We start from the raw sequence: 22,645 nt of genomic DNA on the forward strand, positions 1-22,645 counted from the left end.
CGCTAGGTGGCCGGGGCCGGCCTCGGGCCGCGGTGCTCCCGTCTCGGCCTCCCGAGTGCTGGGACGACGAGCGCGCCCCCCCGCGCCCGGCTTAGTTGTTGTTGTTCTGTTTTAACGATCTTGGTTTTGATTTTTTGCCGTGACCGGGCGACGGTGGACAGCGCGCGGCTGTCTTAAGGCACATGCTGCGTGTATCCGGACGCGGCCTTTCGCTCCGGCGGCTGGGCCCCTTCCGGATCGCCCCGATGGTGCCGCGCGGGAAAGACGACGTCACCCTCGTTATTCTTTTCCTGTTTACCATCCTCACGCCAGGTGCCCTCGTGCTCAGCACCTGGGGGGAAACCGCCTTCTTTCTCTTCGAGCCGTTTCCCAAGACTGTCCGAGCGTCCGTGCCCGCGTGGACGCGGCCTGCTGTCCTCCTCGGCTCCCGGACGCGAGCGTTTCGGGGCCGGGGCCGCGGGGAACTTCTGGGTCTCTTCCTCGTCCTCCTCCTCCTCCTCCTCCTCCAATTGTGCTCGGAAATTTCCCCCCCCCGGATGCCCGTCCCTTTCTGAGGTTGGCTCCCAGCCACTGTTTATTCGTAGTTTCTCGTTGCCTCGAAAGCTTCCAGGGCTCCCGCGAGCTCGGGCCCGGCCCGGAGGCCAGGGCCGGTGGGTCTGTCGGTCAGTGAGTCGGTCGGCGAGCAGCGTTCCATCTTGCACCTCCGGGAGAGGCCGGCCGGCACCCGCAAAAGGCACGCCTGTGTGGGAAGAGCGCAGGGCTCGGGCCAGAGCTCCCCGCAGCTCACACGAGCGTCCCGGGCTTGGAGTCCTCGTGCCAGTACAGCCTCTGCTCACCGGCCTCCAGGCCGGCCTCCTCCACCTGCCTCCCGGCCGCAGCGTCCAGCGGACGGGGCTCGGCGTACAGCCTAGGAAAGGGAGGCAGAGACGTTACTAGGCGGCCGTGCTGGCCTCGGGCCACAGGACCAGGCGGCTACATTCACGAAAGTTAGCAGGGAGCACCGTTAAGAGAAACGCTCTTCTGGGCGCGGAGGCGCAGGCCCGCCGTCCCAGGGACCGGGAGGCTGAGATAGGAGGATCGTAGGTTTGAGGCCAAAGCACAGTAATTCAGGGAGACCCTGCTTCAAAGGAAAAAATAAAGTAGGGCTGAGGTTATAGCTCAGGCTAGAATGTCCCCGAGTTCAACCTCCAGATCAATCAGCGCGCACACGCACACATGACCTAGAGCCACCATTTTTAAAAAAAGAACCGGGGTACGGCGAACCAAACTCTGGCCCGTTTATTAAGTGGACTATCATACAGGTTAAGGACTTACAAAAGCATAGGAATGGCTAGGCGTGCTGGCCCGTGCTTGAAATCCCAGTACTTGGGAGGCTGAGACGGGAAGATCTCAGGTTCAAGGCCAGCCTCAGCAATTTACAGAGACCCTGTTTCAAAATAAAATGAAAAATAGAGCTGGGGGTGTAGCTCAGAGGGGTAGGGAAGGCCCTGGGTTCAATACCCAGCATCCGTGTGCGCGCGCACACACACACACACACACACACACACACACACACACACACACACCAAGGTATAGGGAGGATATTAGTTTTGTTATGATATTAAATTTAAAAATGGAATGTAGCCTTTCACATGCAACATAAGACACAAAATTTTATCTACAATATCCTGACCAACCATGTTAAAAATAGATAGAGCTGGCGCGGTGGGCACGCTCGTCATCCCCTCGCTTGGGAGGCGGAGACAGGAGGATCGCGCAGGTTCGAAGCCAGCCGCGCTGGCCTAAGAGACCCTGTTTCCAAATAAAAATATAAAATAGGTCTGGGAGTGTAGCCCGGAGATAGAAGGGTTGCCAGGAACCCCAGTACCACCAAAAAAATAAATAAAAGATACCAAGCCAAGGGTGGTGACGCACACCCATCTTCCAGCACTTGGGAGGCCGAGACAGTCCGATACAGGTTTGAGGCCAGCCTCGGCACCTCGTGAGCCCCTCAGCCACTCAGGGAGACCCTGTTTCAAAAGAAAAAAAAATAAAACAGGGCTGGGGTTACAGCTCGGTGGTAGAATGCCCCTGGGTCAATCCGCAGCTCCACACACACACGCACAATAGGATCTTTAAATAGCGTCTCGTTTCCTGCACGCCGTGGCCCTGCGCCTTCAGCCTCCCCCGCCGCTGCCTGGAGCAGAATCGGCGGAGAGGGGAGTAAGGCAGATGGACGGATCGCAGGACGGCGAGAAGGGGCTGCAAACGCTTCCCAGCCCGCGATGAGGCGCCGGGCAGCCGCGGCCGGCGGCGATGCTGGGGCCCTTCCTCTTGGTCAGCTCGGTTCTCACCCCAACTCACTTTTTCAAGCATTATCCTTTTTTTGAGGGTCTGGGGATGGAAGCCAAGGGCATTCGACCGCCAAGCTGCGCCCCAGCCCTATTTTTTAGTCTTTGTTTGGAAACCGGGTCTCACTGAGTTGCAGAGGGCCTCGCTAAGTAGCTGGGGCTGACCGCGAACCCCGATCCTCCCGTCTCGGCCTCCCGAATGCTGGGGTCACAAGTGTGCGCCCCCACGCCCGAATCCTTCCAAGCACTGTTGACCCAAGTCCAAGCCGTGCCGCGACCTCCGGAGCGTATTTTGGTTAAAAGTCTATTTTGAGCTCACTCTTTGTTGACTCCAGACAATCGGCTTAATGTTTCCAGCCAAGAAAAACTTTCAGGGACCGCCGGGAAGAAAAGCCAGGCTTCGCGGGGCCGAGCCGCAGCCGGCCGGCGCCGACACCCCCAGCCCGGGCGTCTCCGGGCCCCACAACCTCCCGGGCTCTAGGACAGACCTTCGTGCCTGAAGCAATCTCACTCACAGGTGTCAGGTGGTGTCCCGCACGTGAAGGCGCCAGGGCCTGATTAATATTGTGTGGGGAAGTAGGAAACCCTACGTCATGGCGAAGGAATGAGGACCGCCACGCAGGCCTGTCATCCCAGTCCTGGGGAGGCCGAGACAGGAGGATAATAAAAAGGGCGGGGTGTAGCTTGGAGGTAGAGTGGCCCTGGACTCATCCCCAGTCTCACCAACGGCAACCAGGTGGGAGCTGGGCTTTCTTTTGTTTTTTTTGTTTTTTTTTTTTTGGTGGTACTGGGGTTCCTTGAAGCTCTTCTACCTCCGGACTACACTCCCAGACCTATTTTATATTTTATTTGGAAACAGGGTCTCTTAAGCCAGCGCGGCCAGCCTCGAACCTGCGCGATCCTCGGGGATGGCAAGCGTGCGCCACCGCGCCCGGCTTTCTTACGCTCCGACCGGCCGACCAGCGAGCTAGTAGGTTATTGTGGCTTCCACAGGGAGGCCGGATGCCCGGCTTCTCTTGAAAGGACCAGGCTCCCGAAATCCACGCGCAGCTTCTCACCTGCTGGGAGAGGGCAGAGGATGGTAGGCGCCGCCGTAGCAGCTGGGGTAAGAACCTGCGGGCGCCTCGTACTCAGTCAGCCCGACGATGCTGAGCTGGGTCCTCCAGCTCCCGGAGACGCCGGGAGAAGACGCTGGAATGGAAGACGGAAAGCCACGGAGTTAGCGGAGATGTTTAGCGGAACCGTAAGGGCATTTACGTGTGCGGTTCACGTCGGGACAAACGGGCCGGACGTGGGTCGCGCTGAGTTGCAGAGGGCCTAAGTAGCTGAGGCTGGCTGTCACGGACGATTCTCCCGCTCAGCCTCCCGAATGCTGGGGTTGCGAGCGTGCGCCGCCACGCCCAGCTCACAGGCTGGTTTTTTGTTTATTTTATTTTATTTTATTTTATTTTTTTTGGCGGGTCTGGGGATGAAACCCAGGGGCATTCGACCTCCGGGCTACAGCCCCTGCCCTATTTTTTATTTTGAAACCGGGTCTCACTGAGTTGCAGAGGGCCTCACTGAGTAGCTGAGGCTGGCCGTGAACCGCAATTCTCCGGTCTCAGCCTCACGAAGGCTGGGATGGCGAGCGTGCGCCACCGCGCCCGGCTCACAGGCTGGTTTTTATGATGGCCGCAGCCGGGTCAGAGTGCCGTCCCGCCCTCCGTGCCTGGAAGGGACTACGGAAGTCCTGACTAATTTAGCACATAGCTGGACACGTATCTCCAGGCGGGTGGCACACGCCCGCTATGAGACATTTTTCTAGCTATAAAGCGGAGACAGGAGGGAGGAAAATTCCAGCATCTACTTCCGACTCCATCCATCTAGCTCCTTGGCGAGCGAGGCTTGCTGGGCGCGGGGCCCGCACCGTCATCCCAGTCCTTGGGAGGACGAGACAGGGAGGATGGCAGGTTCGAAGCCAGCCTCAGCAACTTAGTGGGACCCTGTTTCAAAAGAGAACATAAAATAGGGCCGGGGGTGTGGCTCAGAGGCAGAACGCCCCCGGGTTCACGAGAAGAAACCCCCAATAAGCGGTGTTCTTGGTCCACGGGGGCTAATTCTGGTGGGGGGAGTAAGGCTCCCTCCCAGCAGGTTGGGCCAGGACGTGTTAACCCGTTTCTAGCCCTTGCTCTAGATCCACGGCCAGCAGCCGAGGCGCCGAGGTTGCACCGGCGTCTTCCCCGGCAGCTCCAGCGCCGTGTCCTGGTGACCACCCCCAGCTCCTCTGCCTTTCTTGTTATTTTTATTTTATGCTGGGTTTTGAATCCAGGAACATTTTACCTCTGTGCTATTCTCCTAGCCCTTTGTAATTTTTTAATTCTAATTTTTTTTTTTTTTGGTAGTACCGGGGGTGGAACCCAGAGGCTTTCTACCTCCGGGCTGCACTCCCGGACCTATTTTATATTTTATTTGGAAACAGGGTCTCACTAAGTTGCTGAGAGCCTCACTAAGTAGCTGAGGCTGGCTTTGAACCTGCGCGATCCTCCTGTCTCAGCCCCCAACTACTGGCGTTATAAGCCCGTGCCATCACACCCGGCTCCCCCAACCCTTTTTATTTTTATTTTTAAGCTTGAAATAGGGTCTCATTAAGTGGCTGAGGCTGGCCTCAAACCTGCGCTCCACCCGTCTCAGCCTCCCCAGTGCTGGGCTGGCGGTGCCCGCTTCCCTGCGACACTCCATCCAGCTCTGGCCTGTGAAAGTTTTTGCAGGCGACACCGTGTTCCTGAGGGGACAGAAGGCGCTCCCTAGACGGGAGCCATAAATAACAGAGTCAGGATGGGGGCCCTTTCGTGTGTCTAGCTGAAGTCCCAAGTCCTGTGCAGACAGGAGGGACTTGAACGCAAACAGAGATCTCCCTGGAGATTCTCGGGGAAGCTTCAAAGGCTCAGCCCGGCCGCGGGGACTCGGGCACCCGCGCTGCACCTCGCACCCAGGTCCCGGTTGGAGGAGCGCGGGACTCGGGGTTTTGGGTTTGCCCGCAGTCGGGAGATTCCCGCATCTCTTAGTTTCAGAGCTGCATCATTTTCCTAGCTTCCTCTGGCCGCCGAGGGGGACTGAGCTCCTCGGGGTTTAGAAACGTGAGAGGACTGTGTCCTCAGCACCTCGGGCGTGCCCGGAAGCCCCAACAGACCCGTTTCTCTAGGGAAAGTCCTCAAGGCGGCCGGGGGTCCGCGCCCTCCGCCAAAGCTAGCGGGAGACGCGGCCGAAGTCCCAGGAGGGAATGTGGCGTCTAAGAAAATGGTGGCCCACGCTTGTAACCCCCGCGTTCGGGAGGCCGAGGCAGGTGGATCGCGGTTCGCGGCCAGCGTCAGCCGATGAGGCCCTCTGCAACTCAATGAGACCCTGTTTCAAAATAGAGAATCAAAAATGGGGCCGGGGGTGTCGCTCGGAGGCAGAAGGCCCCTGGGTTCCATCGGGAGGGTGTGTAGCTGCGCGGTCAAACACCCCCGGGCTCAACCCCTAGTCCCCAAATTAAATGGACGCATCTCTACCTTGCTTCCTCTGACTTATGTCTTTGGGGTTCTTGGAAAAGCCGGAGTGGTGACGCTCTTTGTTTTTGGTGGGGGGTCATGCTGGGAATCGAACCCAGGGGTGTTCTACCTCCCAGCCTCAACCCCAGCTTTTCACTTATCGTTACATTTTTTTTTTTTTTTTGGTGGTCCTGGGGTTCCTGGAAGCCCTTCTACCCCCGGGCTACACTCCCAGACCTATTTTTACATTTTCTTAAATTTGGAAACAGGGTCTCCTAAGCCAGCGCGCACGGCTGGCTTCGAACCCGCGCGATCCTCCCGTCTCCGCCTCCCCAGCGCGGGGATGACAGGCGTGCGCCACCGAGCCCGGCTTACTCATCGTTAAATTTGGACACCGGGTCTCGCTAAGTTGCAGAGGCTGGCCTCCAACCTGGGGTCCTCCTGTCTCAGCTTCCCGAGGACTGGCCTTTCAGACGTGGCTACAGGCTTCTGGCCTTGGGTACCGGTTCCTGGGTCCTGCAGAGGCGAGCTCTGCGTGGCCAGGGCGTGCGGCGTGAATGGCGTCGGGGTGGGTCAGGCGCTCCCGCGAGGTCCTTACCTGAGGAGTAGGAGGCTGCCCGGCTGCCGGGGGAGCAGGGCGCCTGCAGCGAGGCCAAGCCCGGGCACCGCTGGGCGCCGCGGTCCGAGTCGAAGCTGGTCTGCGGGCCGAGGCCCGGCTCCTTCTGCCCCGAGGCCCGCTGGTACCAGCCCCGCAGGTGCTCGGCCACTAAGGCCTTGTGGATGTTTTTGGTGATGTGCTCGCCCTGGGCGGCGGCCTTCCTGGGCAGCCGGAGGGTGGCGTAGGGGTTGTGGGGCAGGCGGCCCGCCTCGTCCTGGAGCGCTGCCCTGCCGCAGCCCCGGGGGCGGTCGTAGGCGCAGCGGGCCGAGGCCCGGCAGGAGGGGTTGACGCTGTACTGGCCCTCGGTGTCGTGCTCGTGGAGGTAGCCGGCGCCGTAGCCCAGGTCGCCGTCGGCGTAGGGCGCGAAGCCCGCGAGGTAGTAGCCGGAGGCCGCGGGCTCGGGGGGCCTGGCGTGGCCGGCGGGGCGCAGGCCGTCCCTCTGGGCCAGGTTGGGCATGCTCCCCGAGCTGGCCGCCGACACGCCGTGCTTCTTGGACCGCCTCCGGCCCCGGGCGCGGGCGTCCAGGGTCTGCGTGGTGAAGTGCGGGCCCGGGACGGCGGCCGGGGCCGCCCAGCAGCACTCGCCGCTCGACTGGCTGGTGTAGGAGGACCCGTCGTCCAGGACCTCGGTGCTGCCGCTCCTCTGGGGCTTGGCCAGGGAGAAGAAGGGCCGGTCGTCCGCCGCCATCTCCGACAGCAGGTGCGAGCGGGACTCCAGGCTCCCGCTGCGCTGCCGGCAGTGCCGGGACGCGGACTCGGGCCTGCGAGAGGAGACGGCAGGTGTGGGCGAGAGGGGAAGGCAGGCCGGACGGCCCGGGAGAGAGGGGCACCGCCTGCGTCCAAGGGGCTCGCGGCCCGGAGCCTGGGCCAGCGCCGGCTCAGAACTGGGTTTTCTTTTTTCTTTGCGGTACCAGGGATGGAACCCAGGGCCGTCCTACCTCCGAGCGACACCCCCAGCCCTATTTTTTATTCTCTATTTTGAAACAGGGTCTCACTGAGCTGCGGAGGGCCTCACTGAGTAGCTGAGGCTGGCCGGGAACCCGTCATCCTCCCGTCTCGGCCTCCCGAGCGCTGGGATGACAAGCGTGTGACCACGCCCGGCTTAGTCTTTTATTTTGAAACGGGGTCTCATTTAGTTGCTGAGGTCCTCACTAAGCTGCCGGGGCTGGCCTCGAACCCGCCATCTTCCCGTCTCGGCCTCCCAAGTACTGAGATGACAAGCGTGCGCCACCACGCCCGGCCGCCATGATGTTTCTCTGCCCTGGAGCCGGCTGCTCCCAGACAGACCTCTACAGCCTCGAGCCCCGATACGTCTCTTCCCTCCTATGTTTTTGTGGCCAGGTATTTGAGGGCCGGATGGACAGGAGGCCGTTTTGCAGGCGGGCCTTTAGAATGGTCGCCGGGGGGGTCAAGCTAGACGCAGCGGAGCCCGGAGCCCGGCGGGGAGGCGTGAACTCACTCCAGGCAGCCGCTGCTGTAGGCGCTGCGGGCGAGCACGGGCGTGCTGGGCATGCTGCGGCCTCCTGGCGGGCGCCTGTCCAGGGTCCGGTAAGGGCTGCCGTGGGTCGACAGCCTCTCTCTGCGGGGCGCAAAGAAGGGATTCAGGACGCCGTGGGCCTCTCGCAGCTCCTCCTGAGCCCGTAGGACACTTACCCGGAGTTCACGGGCAGGGGGACAGTGGGGAGGGGATGGGCTGCTATGGGGCTGACAGCTTTGTGGGTTCTACATCAGCTTTAGGGGAAGCACACAGGGCTCTCTGGGCCGTAAATATGAAGGGAAAAACAGATGACTTTATTACTTTTCAATTTTTTTTGGTGGTACTGGGGGTGGAACCCAGGGGCTTTTCTACCTCCGGGCTACACTCGCAGACCTATTTTATACTTTATTTGGAAACAGGGTCTCACTAAGTTGCTGAGAGCCTCACTAAGCAGCTGAGGCTGGTTTTGAACCTGTGCCATCCTCCCGTCTCAGCCTCCCAAGCGCAGGGATTACAAGCGTGCGCCACCACGCCCGGCTAATAGATGACTTTTCTTTTTTTTTTTTTTGGTGGTACTGGGGTTCCTGGAAGCCCTTCTACCTCCGGGCTACACTCCCAGACCCATTTTATATTTGTATTAGGAAACAGGGTCTCTTAAGCCAGCGCACGCGGCTGGCTTCGAACCTGGGCGATCCTCCTGTCTCCACCGCCCAAGCGCGGGGATGACCAGCGTGCCCACCGCGCCCGGCTGATCTCAGTATTTGGATGGCTGAGACAGGAGGATGGCAGGTTCAAGGTCAGCCTCAGCAACTTTAAGCGAGACCCTGTCTCAAAATTAAAAAAAAAATTAGTGCCGGGCGTGGTGGCGCACGCTTGTAATCCCCGCGCTTGGGAGGCAGAGACAGGAGGATCGCGCAGGTTGGAAGCCAGCCGCGCGCGCTGGCTCAGGAGACCCTGTTTCCAAATAAAAATGTAAAAATAGGTCTGGGAGTGTAGCCCGGAGGTAGAAGGGCTTCCAGGAACCCCAGTACCACCAAAAAAAAAAAAAAAAAAAAAAAAAAAAGTAAAAAAAATTAAAAGGGATGAGTGTATAACCCTAGGTTCAATCTCCAGAACCAAAATAATAATAATAAAAAAAAATACTTCGCCCCTGGGTTCCAGCCGTAGCACTAGAAAGGCAAAAACCCAACCAACCCAACGTCAGCACTGGGCGGGCGGGCGCAGCGCCCGCTTGAAGGAGGGCGTCCCGGGCCGGCGGCCTCACCTGGGGTGCCTGGCGTCCAGCAGCTGCTCGCCGACCGACGACTTCCTGAAGTGGACGCACTCGATCCCCAGGGACTTGGGGGGCGGCATCCTGGGAGAATGAGGGACCGAGGTCGGCCGCTGCCCAGAAGCACTGAGGGAGTCGCTGGCTGAAAGAGGGAATGAATGAATGAATGAATGAATGAATGAACGAAGCCCACCCAACCCCGCCAACATCTTGAAAAAAACCCAAAGATCCGATTAGCAATGCGTCCTAACGAAGATGGCTCATCATTCATTCATTCATTCATTCATTTTTTTTTTTATTGGTATTGGGGTTGAACCCAGGGGCATTCTACCTTCGAGTTATATCCTCAGTCCCCCTTTTATTTTTCTCTGGAAACACAGTCTCCCTGAGTTGCCAAAGCGGGCCTCGAACCTGCGATCCTCCTGTCCCAACCTCCCCGGGATTTGACGGGTGTGGCCGCCACGCCCACCGGCACGGTCTTGCTTTAATGCCAAATTAACCTGAGAAGATCCGAATCACAAGCGTCCCTTCCCAGCCCTTTTGCATCAGTGTAGGCTAGTTTATTCTCTCTTCCCCGAAATAAAACAAGCAGGCTTCCCTGAACACATCACCCCGGGACAGCCCGGCAATTTATTTCACAGCAAGAGAGGCGCGTACCGTCATCGCCGGTGGTGTCTGACAGCGAGCTGCTCTCCGACGGGATGATCTCCTCTGCGGACAGAAACGCGGGCCTTCAGCGTTAGGGCGTGTTCCAGCGACTGTCAGGGGTGCTTTTTATTTTCATTTACATAAATAAAACTCATTACGGGGCATTAGGAGTAATTAACCGCGGTAGAAACGGACTCATTTAGCCCTGGACAGAGAAGACGCGCCACGTTCTGTACGGGTATCACAATGAACGGCAGCTGCCCCTCGACACCTGAGGACGGCTGGTTCCAGGCCCCGGGACAGCAACACCCAGGGCGCTCAGGCCCCTCCTACGCAATGGCGTAGCACTAAGCCGGGCGTGGTGATGCCCGACCTCCATCCCTGTACCCGGGAGGCTGAAACAGGAGGATTGCGGGTTGGAGGCCAGTCTCGGAAACTTAGCGAGACCCTCGGCAACGTAGAGAGACCCTGTCTCAAAAAATAATAATGATAATACATTAAAAAAAGGGCTGATGCCGGGCGTGGTGGCGCACGCTTGTCATCCCAGCATTCGGGAGGCCGAGACCGGAGGATCGCGGTTCACGGCTAGCCTCAGCTACTTAGGTCCTCGGCAACTCAGCGAGACCCTGTTTGAAAAATAAAGAATAAAAAAACAGGGCAGGGGGTGTGGCTCGGAGGTAGAATGCCCCTGGGTTTCAGCCCCAGACCCGCAAAAAAAAAAAAAAAAAAAAAGGCTGGGGATGGAGCTCAGAGGTAAATGGGTTCAATGTTCAGTACCACACACACAAAAATAAAAAAAAAAGAATGTATGCAAATATTGCCAAATATTTCTGGGGGTAGAATTACCTCTAGGCAAACACCGGTGTATTAGACAGACCTGGGCGCGCATCTGGTCTTTTATGAGTGGTGCTGACACTTAGGCAAATTGCTTATCTCGCCAAGCACCTCGTGTTCAACCCTTACCCAGGGATTACCCAGCGTGCAGTAAATCACTTAATGAGCCGGGTGTGGTGGGGCGTGCCCACCTGCCTGCCAGCCCAGGTTGTGGTTGGGGAGGCTACCACAGAGGGTCACAGGTTCAAGGCCAGCCCGAGAAACTTACTGAGCCTCTCAGGAACCTAACAAGACTGTTTCCAAAAAAAAGCCAGGCGTGGCGTGAGACCCGGTTTCAAAAAATAAATAAGTAAATAAAAATAAATAAATAAATTTTTAAAAGCCGAGGGTGTAAAAAAATAGCTCAGAGGTAAAGATGCCCCTGGGTTCCATCCCCAGTGCCAGAATAAATGAATAATGGCCGGGCGTGGTGGCGCACGCTTGTAATCCCCGCGCTTGGGAGGCGGACACAGGAGGATCGCGCGCTGGCTTAAGAGACCCAGTTTCCAAATAAAAAAATATGTAAAAATAGCTCTGGGAGTGTAGCCCGGAGGTAGAAGGGCTTCCAGGAACCCCGGTACCCCCCTGCACACACACACAAAGAATAAATTAATAATAAATAAATAAATATATGTATGTATGTGTGTGTGTATATTATAACGATGTAAAGACCTCAGTCTAGCTGGGGCCAATCCTCAATAGACGTCGGCCCGATCCCTCCTTTGCCAGCGCTGCCTGGAGCCGTAGGTGGAAGCGGCGCCCTGTCTGCTCCGTCACTGACGCCTAGCAGGTGCTAAGCACTTGCCTAGTCTGGAAAGATGACGCCCCCCGACCACGTGTGGACATCTTTTTTTTTTCTTTCTTTTGCGGGCCTGGGGATGGAACCCAGGGGCATTCGACCTCCGAGCTACGCCTCCTGCCCTATTTTTTATTCTTTATTTGGAAACAGGGTCTCACTAAGTTGCTGAGGGCCTTCCTAAGCTGCCGGGGCCGGCCTCGAACCGGTGATCCTCCTGTCTCATCTTCCCAAGTACTAGAATTAAAGGGCATGGACCATCCGGCTTGAAATTTACCTAAATGAGATTTCTTAGTTTATCGTGTGTGTGTGTGTGTGTGTGGTGCTGGGGATTGAATCTGGGGTTCGTCTACCGCTGAGCCTTATTCTAGGCTGGATTCTGAAACAGGGTCTCACTAAGGTGCTGAGGGTCTGGCTAACTTGCCCGGGCTGTCCTCAAACCTGCAATCCTCCCGCCTCGGCCTCCCCAGCACCGGATGACGGGCGTGCGCCGCCACGCCCGGGCGCTCGTCTTCTCTCTCGTGTCTGTCGCCGCGTGAGCGGGTGCAGAAGTGGCCGGGCAGCACGCTGAGCGGCCTCGGGCTCCAGACCGGCCCGCCTCGCTCACCTGGCAGGGTGGCGGCGGCCTTCTGGCCGGGCTTCTTCGCGCCCCGGATGCGGTATTCGTTGATGGCGTTCTCGACCTCCTCCAGCCGCCTCACGGCGTCCGCGTAGCCTTGCTTCCGTTTCTTCTTCACGGTTTTGCAAAGGTCGGGCTCGCTGGCCAGTTTCTTCGCCGCTTCCACCAGCTTTTGCTGAATCAGGAAATTGTTCTCCAGTTCCCGCAGAGCCGGATCCTGCGGGGGGGACCACGAGACCGGCTTTTATTTTTCTGGACACGGACGCCGCGCGCGCTCCCGCGCGCTGGATAACAAGCAAAACGTCCCGGGCGCTCCTGAATCGGACGCTCCTCGCGGATAAAGCCCTCCCGGGTCTTCCATTTTGTTCAAAAGTGGGTTGGGAACAGGTCATGTTTTCCTTTTATTTGTGGTCCTGGGGATGGAACCCAGGGGCGTTCTACCTCTGAGCGGCACCCCCGGCCCTAGTTTTGATTCTCTATTTTGAAACAGGGTCTCGCTGAGTTGCGAAGGGCCTCGCTAAGTAGCTGAGGCTGGCCTCAAACCGCGATCCTCCCGTCTCAGCCTCCCGAGTGCTGGGATGACGAGCGTGCCCACCACGGCTGGCTTTAGGTCATGGTTAAGACCTAAGGGTCAAGAAGAGACCCTTACCTTAACCCAAGTCTCATGGGCGGAGAAGGTTATACACGTGTGTGCACAGCTTTAGAGACACGTACGTTTGCCTTTTTTCTTTTCTTTTTCTTTTTTTGTATCGGGAATTGAACCCAGAGGCATTCTACCTCTGAGCTATCCCCGAGCCCTATTTTAATTTTTGAACAGGGTCTCGTTAGGTTGATGAGAGTCTCACTACTGTCGGAGGCCGTCCTTGAACCTGCGATCCTCCTGTTTCAGTCTCTCAAGCACGGGGATGACAAGCGTGCGCCCCTGCACACGGCTCACAATTTTTTATTTACGACACTGGTGATTGAAGCCAGAGGCTACCCCCAAGCTACACCCTGAGCCTGATTTTTTATTTCTTATTTGTAAACAGGGTCTCTCTAGTTTGCTGAGAGCCTTGCTAATTTTTTTTATTGTTTTCCTTCTTGGTGGTACTGGGGTTCCTGGAAACCCTTCTATCTCTGGGTTACACTCCCAGACCTATTTTATATTTTATTTGGAAACAGGGTCTCACTAAGTTGCTGAGAGCCTCACTCAGTAGCTGAGGCTGGCTTCGAACCAGTGTGGTCCTCCTGTCTCCGCCTCCCAAGCGTGGGGATGACAAGCGTGCGCCGCCACGCCCAGCGGCCTTGCAAAATTTTTGAGGCTGGCTTCGATCCTGAGATCCTCCTGTCTCAGCCTCCCAAGTGCTGGGATGACAAGCGTTCATCACCAAGCCTGGCTTTTTGTTTATAAAAGGAAGATTGCATCTGTCTTAGGGGGCGTAGCTCAGAGGTAGAGCGCCGGCCTCCCATGCACAAGGGCCTGGGTGCAATCGTCCGCATCGCAAACAAAACAGAAACAGAGAACCGCCAGGCACCGCGCCAAGCACCTGTCACCCCGGGACTTTTTTTTTTTTTTTTTGGTGGTGCTGGGGTCCCTGGAAGCCCTTCTACCTCCGGGCTACACTCCCAGACCTATTTTTACATTTTTATTTGGAAACAGGGTCTCCTAAGCCAGCACCCGTGGCTGGCTTCGAACCTGCGCAATCCTCCTGTCTCTGCCTCCCAAGCGCGGGGATTACAAGCGTGCGCCACCACGCCCGGCTATCCCGGGACTTTTGAGGCTGAGACAGAAGATTGCAGGTTGGAGGCAGCCCCCACAACTCAGTGAGACCCTGTCTGTCTGTCTGTCTGTCTGTCTGTCTGTCTATCTATCTATCTATCTATCTATCTATCTCGTGGTATTGGAGGTGGAACCCAGAGGCTTTCTATAGTTTGAGAACAGCCTAAGCTACATGAGGTGCTCTGCAACTCAGTTAGACACTGTTTCAAAATAAAGAATAAAAAATAGGGCCAGGCATGGTGGCTCACGTGTTTATGAGCATTGGGAGGCTGAGACCCGGACAGCCTCAGCTACTTAGTGAGATGCTGTTTCAAAATAAAGAATAAAAATTAGGGCTGGGGTGTAGCTCGGAGGTCAAATGCCCCTGGGTTCCATCCCAATACCACAATAAATAAATAAATGAGCAAACGAACAAACAAAATAAGCCAGGTATTGTGGCGCACGCTTGTAATCTCCGCGCCTGGGAGGCTGAGACAGGAGGATCACGCAGGTTCGAAGCCAGCCTCGGCTACTGAGTGAGGCTCTCAGCACCTTAGTGAGACCCTGTTTCCAAATAAAGTATAAAATAGGTCTGGGAGTGTAGCCCGGAGGTAGAAAAGCCCCTGGGTTCCACCCCCAGTACCACAAAAATAAAATAAAATGCAGCTTAAAAATAAAATTAATTAGCTGGGCATGGTGGCGCACGCTTGTCGTCCCCGCGCTTGGGAGGCGGAGACAGGAGGATCGCGCAGGTTCGAAGCCAGCCATCTGGCTTAAGAGACCCTGTTTCCAAATAAAAATATAAAAATAGGTCTGGGAGTGTAGCCCGGAGGTAGAAAGGCTTCCAGGAACCCCAGTACCACCAAAAATAAATAAATAAATAAATAAAAATTAATTAATTAATTAATTACAAAGAGGTAGAATTCCCCTGAGTTCACTCTCCCCGTATGGAAACCAACTAACCAACCAACGAAATATTAAAAACAAAACCCAAGGAGTCAAAAAACGTGGCCGGGAGGCCCCGTCCGGGCGCGGCCTACCTCCTCGCTGGGCAGCAGGCTGTCGTCCAGTTTGAAGGTGGTGCCCACTCGTCTCCTCACCCGCGGGGGCTTCTCGCCGGAGTGCAGGGGGTACTCCTTGGGCACCCTGCCCGTGAGCTCCTGCAAAACAGGACAGGCAGGGCCGGTCAGCGGCGCCTAGGCCGGGCTCTGGCCCCCGCCGCCGCCGCCGCCGCCGCCGCGCCCGGGCTCACAGCCTCCCGCAGGCACAGCTGCTTCAGCTCCTCCACTTTCTTCAGCAGCTTCTCCTGAAGCAGCTTCTCCTTCTTCTTGAGCTCCAGGACCCTCTCTCGTCTCTGCTCCTCACTGGTCTCCGAGTCCTGAGAACCTGGGGCGGGAGGGCGGGCAACCACGGTGACCCCAGGCCCGCTTCCGGCCTCCCGGCCCAACTGTGTTTTGTTATTTTTTTTATTTCTTAATCTTTGGTGGTACTGGGGTTCCTGGAAGCCCTTCTACCTCCGGGCTACACTCCCAGGCCTATTTTTATATTTTTATTTGGAAACAGGGTCTCTTAAGCCAGATGGCTGGCTTCGAACCTGCGCGATCCTCCTGTCTCCGCCTCCCCAGCACGGGGATGACAAGCGTGCGCCACCACGCCCGGCTTATTTTGTTAAATTTTGAAACAGGGTCACGCTAAGTTGCTGAGGGCCTCACTAAGTGGCTGAGGCTGCCCTTGAACCTGCGATCCTCCTGTCTCCGCCTCCCAAGGGCTGGGATGACGGCTGTGCCTGTCTCGGGCTTCTGAGGCACCCAAGATGGTTTCCTTTATCTGAGCAGAGAGAAGGTACAGTGTTCGCACAGGTGGCTGCCTCAAATGTTCCCCGTAAGCAAGCGGGGCTGGGGCACGCTCTCTGGACAGGCAGGTTACACTTCAGACTCACAAGTCGATACCGGATTGAAATGCAAAGAAACATCATCCTGTGTAGGGACGAGGGAGTCCAGGATCCCTACAGAGGGCCGGAGCCACGTTCTGGGGCCCGGGACCTGTGATCCCACGACTAAGGCGTTTTACGTTACATGGAGAATTAGTCACTTAGGCGTATCAGGAACTGAGGACGGAGCCGGGTGTGGCGGTGCACGCCTGTCTTGTTGGTACTGGGGAGGCTGAGACGGGAAGATTGCAGGTTCAAGGCCAGCCTCGGCAACTTATAGGCAGGCCCACCGTAACTTAGCAAGACTGTCTCAAAATAAAAAATAAAATAGGAGCCGGGCGTGGCGGCGCACGCTTCTAATGCCCGCGCTTGGGAGGCGGAGACAGGAGGATCGCGCGGGTTCGAAGCCAGCCTCAGCTACTCAGTGAGGCTCTCGGCAACTCAGCGAGGCCCTGTTTCCAAATAAAGTATAAATAGGTCTGGGAGTGTAGCCTGGAGGTAGAAAGGCCCCTGGGTTCTACCCCCAGCGCCACCAAAAAAATCAATAACGAAAAATAAAACAAAATAAAATAAGGCTGGGCATGTAGCTCAGAGGTAGAATGCCCCTAGGTTCTATCCATAAGTACTGGGAGGTGAGGGTATTTATGGGGAGAAAACGTCCTGTAAGCCATGGGTAAGTGCTAATTTTTTGCATCTTATTAACATAATAGTGTATCGTTTGCTTTTATGCTAGGTGCTAGGTATTGAACCCAGGGGCACTCCACCACCGAGCTGCACCCTCAGCCCTATTTTAGTTTTTATTTTGAAACAAGGTCTAAGTGGCCGAGGCTAATCTCCAGCCTGCAATCTTCCCGTCTCAGCCTCCCCAGTACTGGGATGACAGGCGTGGGCCACTCTGCCTGGCAGACTCTATAATTTAACTTTCTTCATTTTATTTTTATTTTTACTTTTTTTATTTTTTATTTTTGGTGGTACTGGGGTTCCTGGAAGCCCTTCTACCTCCGGGCTACACTCCCAGACCTTTTTTTTAAATATATATATATTTTTAATTTGGAAACAGGGTCTCCTAAGCCAGCGCGCGCGGCTGGCTTCGAACCTGCGCGATCCTCCTGTCTCTGCCTCCCAAGCGCGGGGATTACAAGCGTGCGCCACCACGCCCGGCTGACTTTCTTCATTTTAAAAAGAACTTATAATCAGCTTTAAAATTACTCAATTCAAAACCGTTGAACACAGTAGGTTTTGATATACCTTTTCTATTTCCAAAATAAAAGATTAAAACATAGGATTAAAAATGGTTTATGACCAGCCGGGCGCGGTGGCGCACGCTCGTCATACCGGCACGTGGGAGGCTGAGACGGGAGGATCGCGGTTCGCGGCCAGCTTCGGCTACTTAGCGAGGCCCTCTGCAACTCAGTGAGACCCGGTTTCAAAATAAAGAATAAAAACTAGGGCTGGGGGTGGAGCTCGGAGGTAGAACGCCCCTGGGTTCCATCCCCAGTACCACAAAAACCAAAACAAAAAACAAAAAAGGAAGGAAGGCTGGCTGGCTGCACTGCTGGCCGGCCGGCGCGCAGGCGCTGCGTCCGTGGGTACCTGAGGAGATCAAGCTGCCGTTGCTGGCCATGATGAGCTGGCTCTTGGCCTCCAGGGTGACCAGCCTGGACGCCCTCTGCGTCCCCAGCTCCGTCAGGTCCATGGCGATGTCGTCTAAGCTCTTGGCTGAGGGGATTTTTACCTGAGATGGACGGAAACACAGCCAGCTGCTATACCATAAAAAGGTCAGCGCGGACAGAAATTAGAGCTGTTATATGTCAGTTCTTCAGAAAAGCACGGGGCAAACTTCGCATCTAAAGTATTTTGGGGGGTACTGAGGATTGAACCCAGATATATTCTACCTCTGACTCATACGTAGTTCTGTTTTCTCAGAACTAGGGGTTGAACCCAGAGGCATTCTACCTCCGAGCTACACCTCCAGCTCTATTTTGTATTTTTTTTTTTCTTTTTATATGGTACTGAGGATGGAACCCAGGGGCTTTCTACCTCCGGGCTACACTCCCAGACCTATTTTATATTTTCTTTGGAAACAGGGCCTCAGTAAGCTGCTGAGAGCCTCACTAAGTAGCTGAGGCTGGCTTCGAACCTGCGCCATCCTCCTGTGTCAGCCTCCCGAGCGCGGGGATGACAAGCGTGTGCCACCACGCCCGGCTATTTCTCGTCTTATAGATGCGTAAAAAAAAAAAAAAAAACAGCAGAAAAAGTTTTAAGAACTTAAAAGAACAAGACTGCGAGTGCTCGAATGCAAAAACTCAAAAGACCCAGAAGGTGTGCCCCCACCCCACCCCACCCCAGCCCGTGTGCTCTGGGGAGAGCTGTGTTGCGCCGTCCGCCGGCGAGGACCGCGACGCCCCACGGAAAGTTCCGCTCACTTACTTTGCTTTGCTTCCGGTCCAGGTAGAACTGGTGTTGACTGATAGCCATTATCCAGATGGATTTGATGAGAGAGGGGTTGGCATACCAGGTCTGCACGAGGAGGCCGCCTTGCCCGAAGGTCCTTCGAGACGCCGAAATCCTGGACATTAGGGGAAACGCTGGGGTTGCTGGCCGCCCCGCGCAGGCCAGCGGGGCAAGGAGCCTACTGCCTACACAAGAGCCCCGTGCAAAACGCCGGCGCGCACTCCAAGGTGGGCAAGAAATTAGGCAGGACGAGGGGCCGGGCCAGGCGTGGTGGGCACGCTCCTCATCCCAGCATTCGGGAGGCCGAGATGGGAGGGCCGCGGTTCGCGGACAGCCTCGGCAATTTAGCGAGACCTTCCGCAACTTAGCGAGACCCGGTTTCAAAATAAAAGAATAGAATAGGCCGGGCGCGGTGGCGCACGCCTGTCATCCCCGGGCTTGGGAGGCGGAGACGGGAGGATGGCGCAGGTTCGAAGCCAGCCGAGCGCGCTGGCTTAGGAGACCCTGTTTCCAAATTTTAAAAAATGTAAAAAGAGGTCTGGGAGTGTAGCCCAGAGTTAGAAGGGCTTCCAGGAACCCCAGTACCACCAAAAAAAAAAAAATAAATAAATAAAAAATAAAAGAATAGAACGGGGCAGGAGGTGCAGCTCACAAGCAGAATGCCCTCGGGTTCCGGCACCAGTACCAAAAAAAAAAAAAAAAAGATAAATAAATACCATGAATGGGGGAAAAAAAACTAGAAAAGTCTGGGATTGGAAGAGATACTTTTCTAAAGTATTTGTACAATAATACAATAATAATCTCATGAAGAGAGGCTTGGCTATCTTGAGTCCGGAGGCTGCACACATGCCCCCGTGCCTTGGGAAAGCCTGACAGCTCCCCTCCCTGCCCCCAGGAGGTGAAAGTCAGATAAGTCCTTCAGCGCATAGCTGGGCCTGGTGGCGCCCGCCTGTCATCCTAGTACTTGGAAGGCGGAGACAGGAGACAGGAGGCTCGCAGGTTGGAGGTCGGCCTCAGCAAGTACTGAGGCTCTCAGCAACCTAGCGAGACCCTGTTTCCAAATAAAAAATAAAATCGGGCTGGGGGTATAGCTCCTCCGAGGTAGGATGCCCCTGGGTTCCATCCCCAGTAGCACCAAAAAAAAAAAATATATATATATATATATATATGAAATAATAAAATTAGTTAACTCAGCTGAAACAAAGGCACAGGTTCCTACCAACCCGGCCCCCAGGGGCTCCCTGCACCGCCGCCGGTCCTCACCTGCGCGGATCGTGAACCTCGACGGCAAATTTCTTCTCCCGGAAATACAGGTTTTCTAGCTGTTTCCACTGGAACAGCTGGAAAACAGAGCACAGGGGAGCCGTGTGGCTCGCACCGCTTTTGTTGGCCCCGAGGTCTGTCCACCTGCTTAAAAATTCGGGCGATTTTCAGGTTCCCACCGGGCGCCCCGGTAACGTTCTGCGCGCACACACTGCCGACGAGGGCCCGCGACTCTTCCTGCTGGGGCAGTCACCTTTAACTATCCAGTTTCACCTCGCCCGTCAATCCTCCCCCACCATCAAACCAGGCGCGGGCAGGGCCGGCCGGCAGAGGCTTTTCTCTCTGACTCAGCCGGACCGGGCATGGATTCTGGGAAGCCGGAGCCCCGGGCCCAAAGGTGCGGACTTCACGTTTCCAGGAGGCCGGAGATTAAATTTCAAAGGAGCGCCAACCGAAAGTAAAAGCGCGCCCCCCGCGGCTGGTGGGCGGCTGGTGGGCGATCAGAGCTTCTCGGCTCGCGGGGTGCCCCATTTCTCCCCTCGCGGGGTGCCCCGAAGCCACCCGAGGGAAGCCCCGGCCGCCCGCCCGCGGCTCCGTGAAAAGTGCAGTTTGGGCCAAGAGCTGGGGACCTCTGTCTGCGCACTGTGGACGTTCTGGGTTTGCCAGCCGGCCAGGCAAAAGAAACTTAAGCAGACATGTGCACTTGAACGCAAATTATGTGGTTTAAAAGACAAAACCGAACCGGAGCGTGTGCACAGAGCGGCGCGCGCCGCGCTATCTTTTTCCTGGGTGCATTCCTAAAGCCTGATTGTACCCGAGCTCTAGCTCGCTCGCTCTCTCTCCCCCGGCCTCTCGGCTTGGATTCTTCCTCCCCTGGTTCCGTCCCACCGCAAGGGGAGTTGCCAGCCTGGCTCGGATCCATGATCAGACACCGGCTGGATTTTGCGGTTCTGTTCCAAAGGCTCCCCACAAAAGTCTTCAAATGAGCAAAGCCATCCCTCAAGTCCAGGGGCCGAAAACGTTCACACACACACACAGCCTCGGCGGAGGGCAGGGGCAGGGGCGGGAGGTCCCTCCCGGCCGACAGCGCTCAGCCCGCACTCGTGATCCCCGTCCCCGTCCCGATCCGGATCCCAGACGGGCCGAGCGGCACCGAGCCGAGTGCGCCCAGCCCCGGCCACGACCCGGCTCCGGCTGGAGGTCCCGGCACCCACATCCGCCGGGGCTGGACGGCCATCAAAGTCCAGAGCTACCGACCTGCCGTCCCTACCGCGAGTGCACGCGGCAGGCGCTCACGTCGTCGGATGCAGAAGTCCCAAGAAGCCGGCCCCAATTAAAGCATGCAAGCAAACGCCGGGCTCCTCCGGCCTCCCCTCTCCTGTTCTGAGACGCCTAGGTGGACCGCGGTTGCACAAACCCGGCCTCCCACGCCCTCTACTGACATCAGCAGCCCTGCCTGCCGGGACTCCTCCCCGTCCACCCTCAGCCCTGCATCCTCCATGGCCCTCCTCCCTCCCGGGAGACGGACGGACGGTGCGCGCTTCCCGGGGCTTCCTTCCTCCCACATTTCGTCCCAGAACACAAGCTTTCTGGGGCGGGCCGCGAGCCCCGCTCCCTGGGAGATGCACCTCCCTCCCTCGGAACCCAGGCGGCCATCGCTGCCGCTCTTGGGAGAGAAACCTTGCCAGCCGTGGGCCCCGCGAACAGGTTGGACAGGAAGAGCCGCTCAGCCGCTCAGCCGTGTTTGCCTCTGCAGCGCCATTCCCCGGCAGAGGAGCCGGGCTCAGCCTGGAAACAGGACCCGCCTCCCCCTTCTTATCACTTACAAATGGGAAATTGGAGCTGCGTTGAGGCCGCTCGGCCGGCGCCCCAGAAGACAGCCCTGCTGGCGCGGCCAGAGGCTTCCGCCACGGCAGAGAATCTGCGCCACGCAGGTGGCCGGTGGGCTTGGGCGGGAGGCTGTGGGAACAGGGCACTTTGCCCTCTGTAAGGTCTCAGAGCCGGAGCCCGAAACCTTAAAAGTGGATAAAAATATGGGTCCAGACCCGGGAGGCGGGGATCCCTAAAAAAAAACAAAAACAAAAACCTGCGTTCCTAAGCCTGGTGTGGTGGCGCACTCCTGCAATCCCAGCATTTGGGAGGCTGAGACAGGAGGATCTCGGTTTGAGGCCAGCAAACAGTGAGAGTTTCATTAACCTAGGAAAAGCTTGCTTTAAAGTAAAAATAAAATAGGGCTGGGGGTGTAGCTCTGAGGTAGAAAGCCCCTGGGTTCTGTTCCCAGTACCACAATAAGTAAGTGAATGAATGAAGGAATAAATAAAGAAACAAACTGCCTTTTCGGAGGGTTGCCTCTGGGGGGAGACTTATAAGGACCAAGGCCTTTTTCTTTTTCTTGTGTGTGGCACCGGGAATTAAACCCAGGGGCGTTCTACCTCCGAGCAACACCCCCAGCCCTATTTTTATTTATTTATTTTGAAACAGGGTTTCACTGAGTTGCAAAGGGCCTCGCTAAGGAACCGAGGCTGGCCTCAAACCACAATCCTCCTGTCTCAGCCTCCCAAGTACTGGGATTGCCAGCGTGCACCTCCACGCCCGGGTAACTTTTTAAATTTTGAAACAGGGTCTTGCTAAGTTGCTGAGGGTCTGAGGCTGGCCTCCGACCTGTGACCCTCCTGTCTCGGCCTCCCAAGTATTGAAAAGACCGGTGAGAGCCACCACACCCGGCCTCCCTGATTTTCTCTCTCGCTCTCAGGCTTGGCTTGGAAGCAGACACACTTTCTGCCTTCCAGTGCTGGCCGGGAACGGCTGAGTCGCCCCGTTGACGTACTGTGTCAGTCAGAGTTCCGGGCCTGTGCTGACCTGCTGATCTCGCTGGCGGCTTCCTGATACCCCAAGGTAGGAAATTGGCCCCTATTCTGGGCTTGGAGGTCAGGCGGGCGGGCGGGCCGGAGCGAGGCGGGACGCGCCCCAGCACGCCCAAAACACAGAGGCTGCGCAGCCCAGGACTGGGGGCCGGAGCCGGGGAGAACGGGGCGGCCGCACATCCACACGTCACGCCGACCTGCCCGGGTTAATCATTT

General features: G+C 56.7%; 1 protein-coding gene across 1 annotated transcript in view; it reads right to left on the bottom strand.

The window, feature by feature from the left end:
- Positions 1-783: 783 nt before the first annotated feature.
- FRMD4B (FERM domain containing 4B) overlaps positions 784-22,645 on the bottom strand; it is a gene marked incomplete at both ends in the record, with an annotated part of 90,866 nt that continues 69,004 nt past the window's right edge. The window contains 12 exons of the mRNA XM_080718207.1: positions 784-907; positions 3,389-3,521; positions 6,438-7,258; positions 7,957-8,076; positions 9,239-9,386; positions 9,902-9,955; positions 12,169-12,397; positions 14,959-15,078; positions 15,171-15,304; positions 17,442-17,583; positions 18,279-18,417; positions 19,566-19,642. Coding sequence (XP_080574333.1) covers positions 784-907; positions 3,389-3,521; positions 6,438-7,258; positions 7,957-8,076; positions 9,239-9,386; positions 9,902-9,955; positions 12,169-12,397; positions 14,959-15,078; positions 15,171-15,304; positions 17,442-17,583; positions 18,279-18,417; positions 19,566-19,642 — 2,241 coding nt within the window. The remainder of the gene's footprint in view (positions 908-3,388; positions 3,522-6,437; positions 7,259-7,956; positions 8,077-9,238; positions 9,387-9,901; positions 9,956-12,168; positions 12,398-14,958; positions 15,079-15,170; positions 15,305-17,441; positions 17,584-18,278; positions 18,418-19,565; positions 19,643-22,645) is intronic.

The sequence above is a fragment of the Muscardinus avellanarius genome, assembly GCF_963383645.1.
Source record: "Muscardinus avellanarius genome assembly, chromosome: 22".
Classification (NCBI taxonomy): domain Eukaryota; kingdom Metazoa; phylum Chordata; class Mammalia; order Rodentia; family Gliridae; genus Muscardinus; species Muscardinus avellanarius.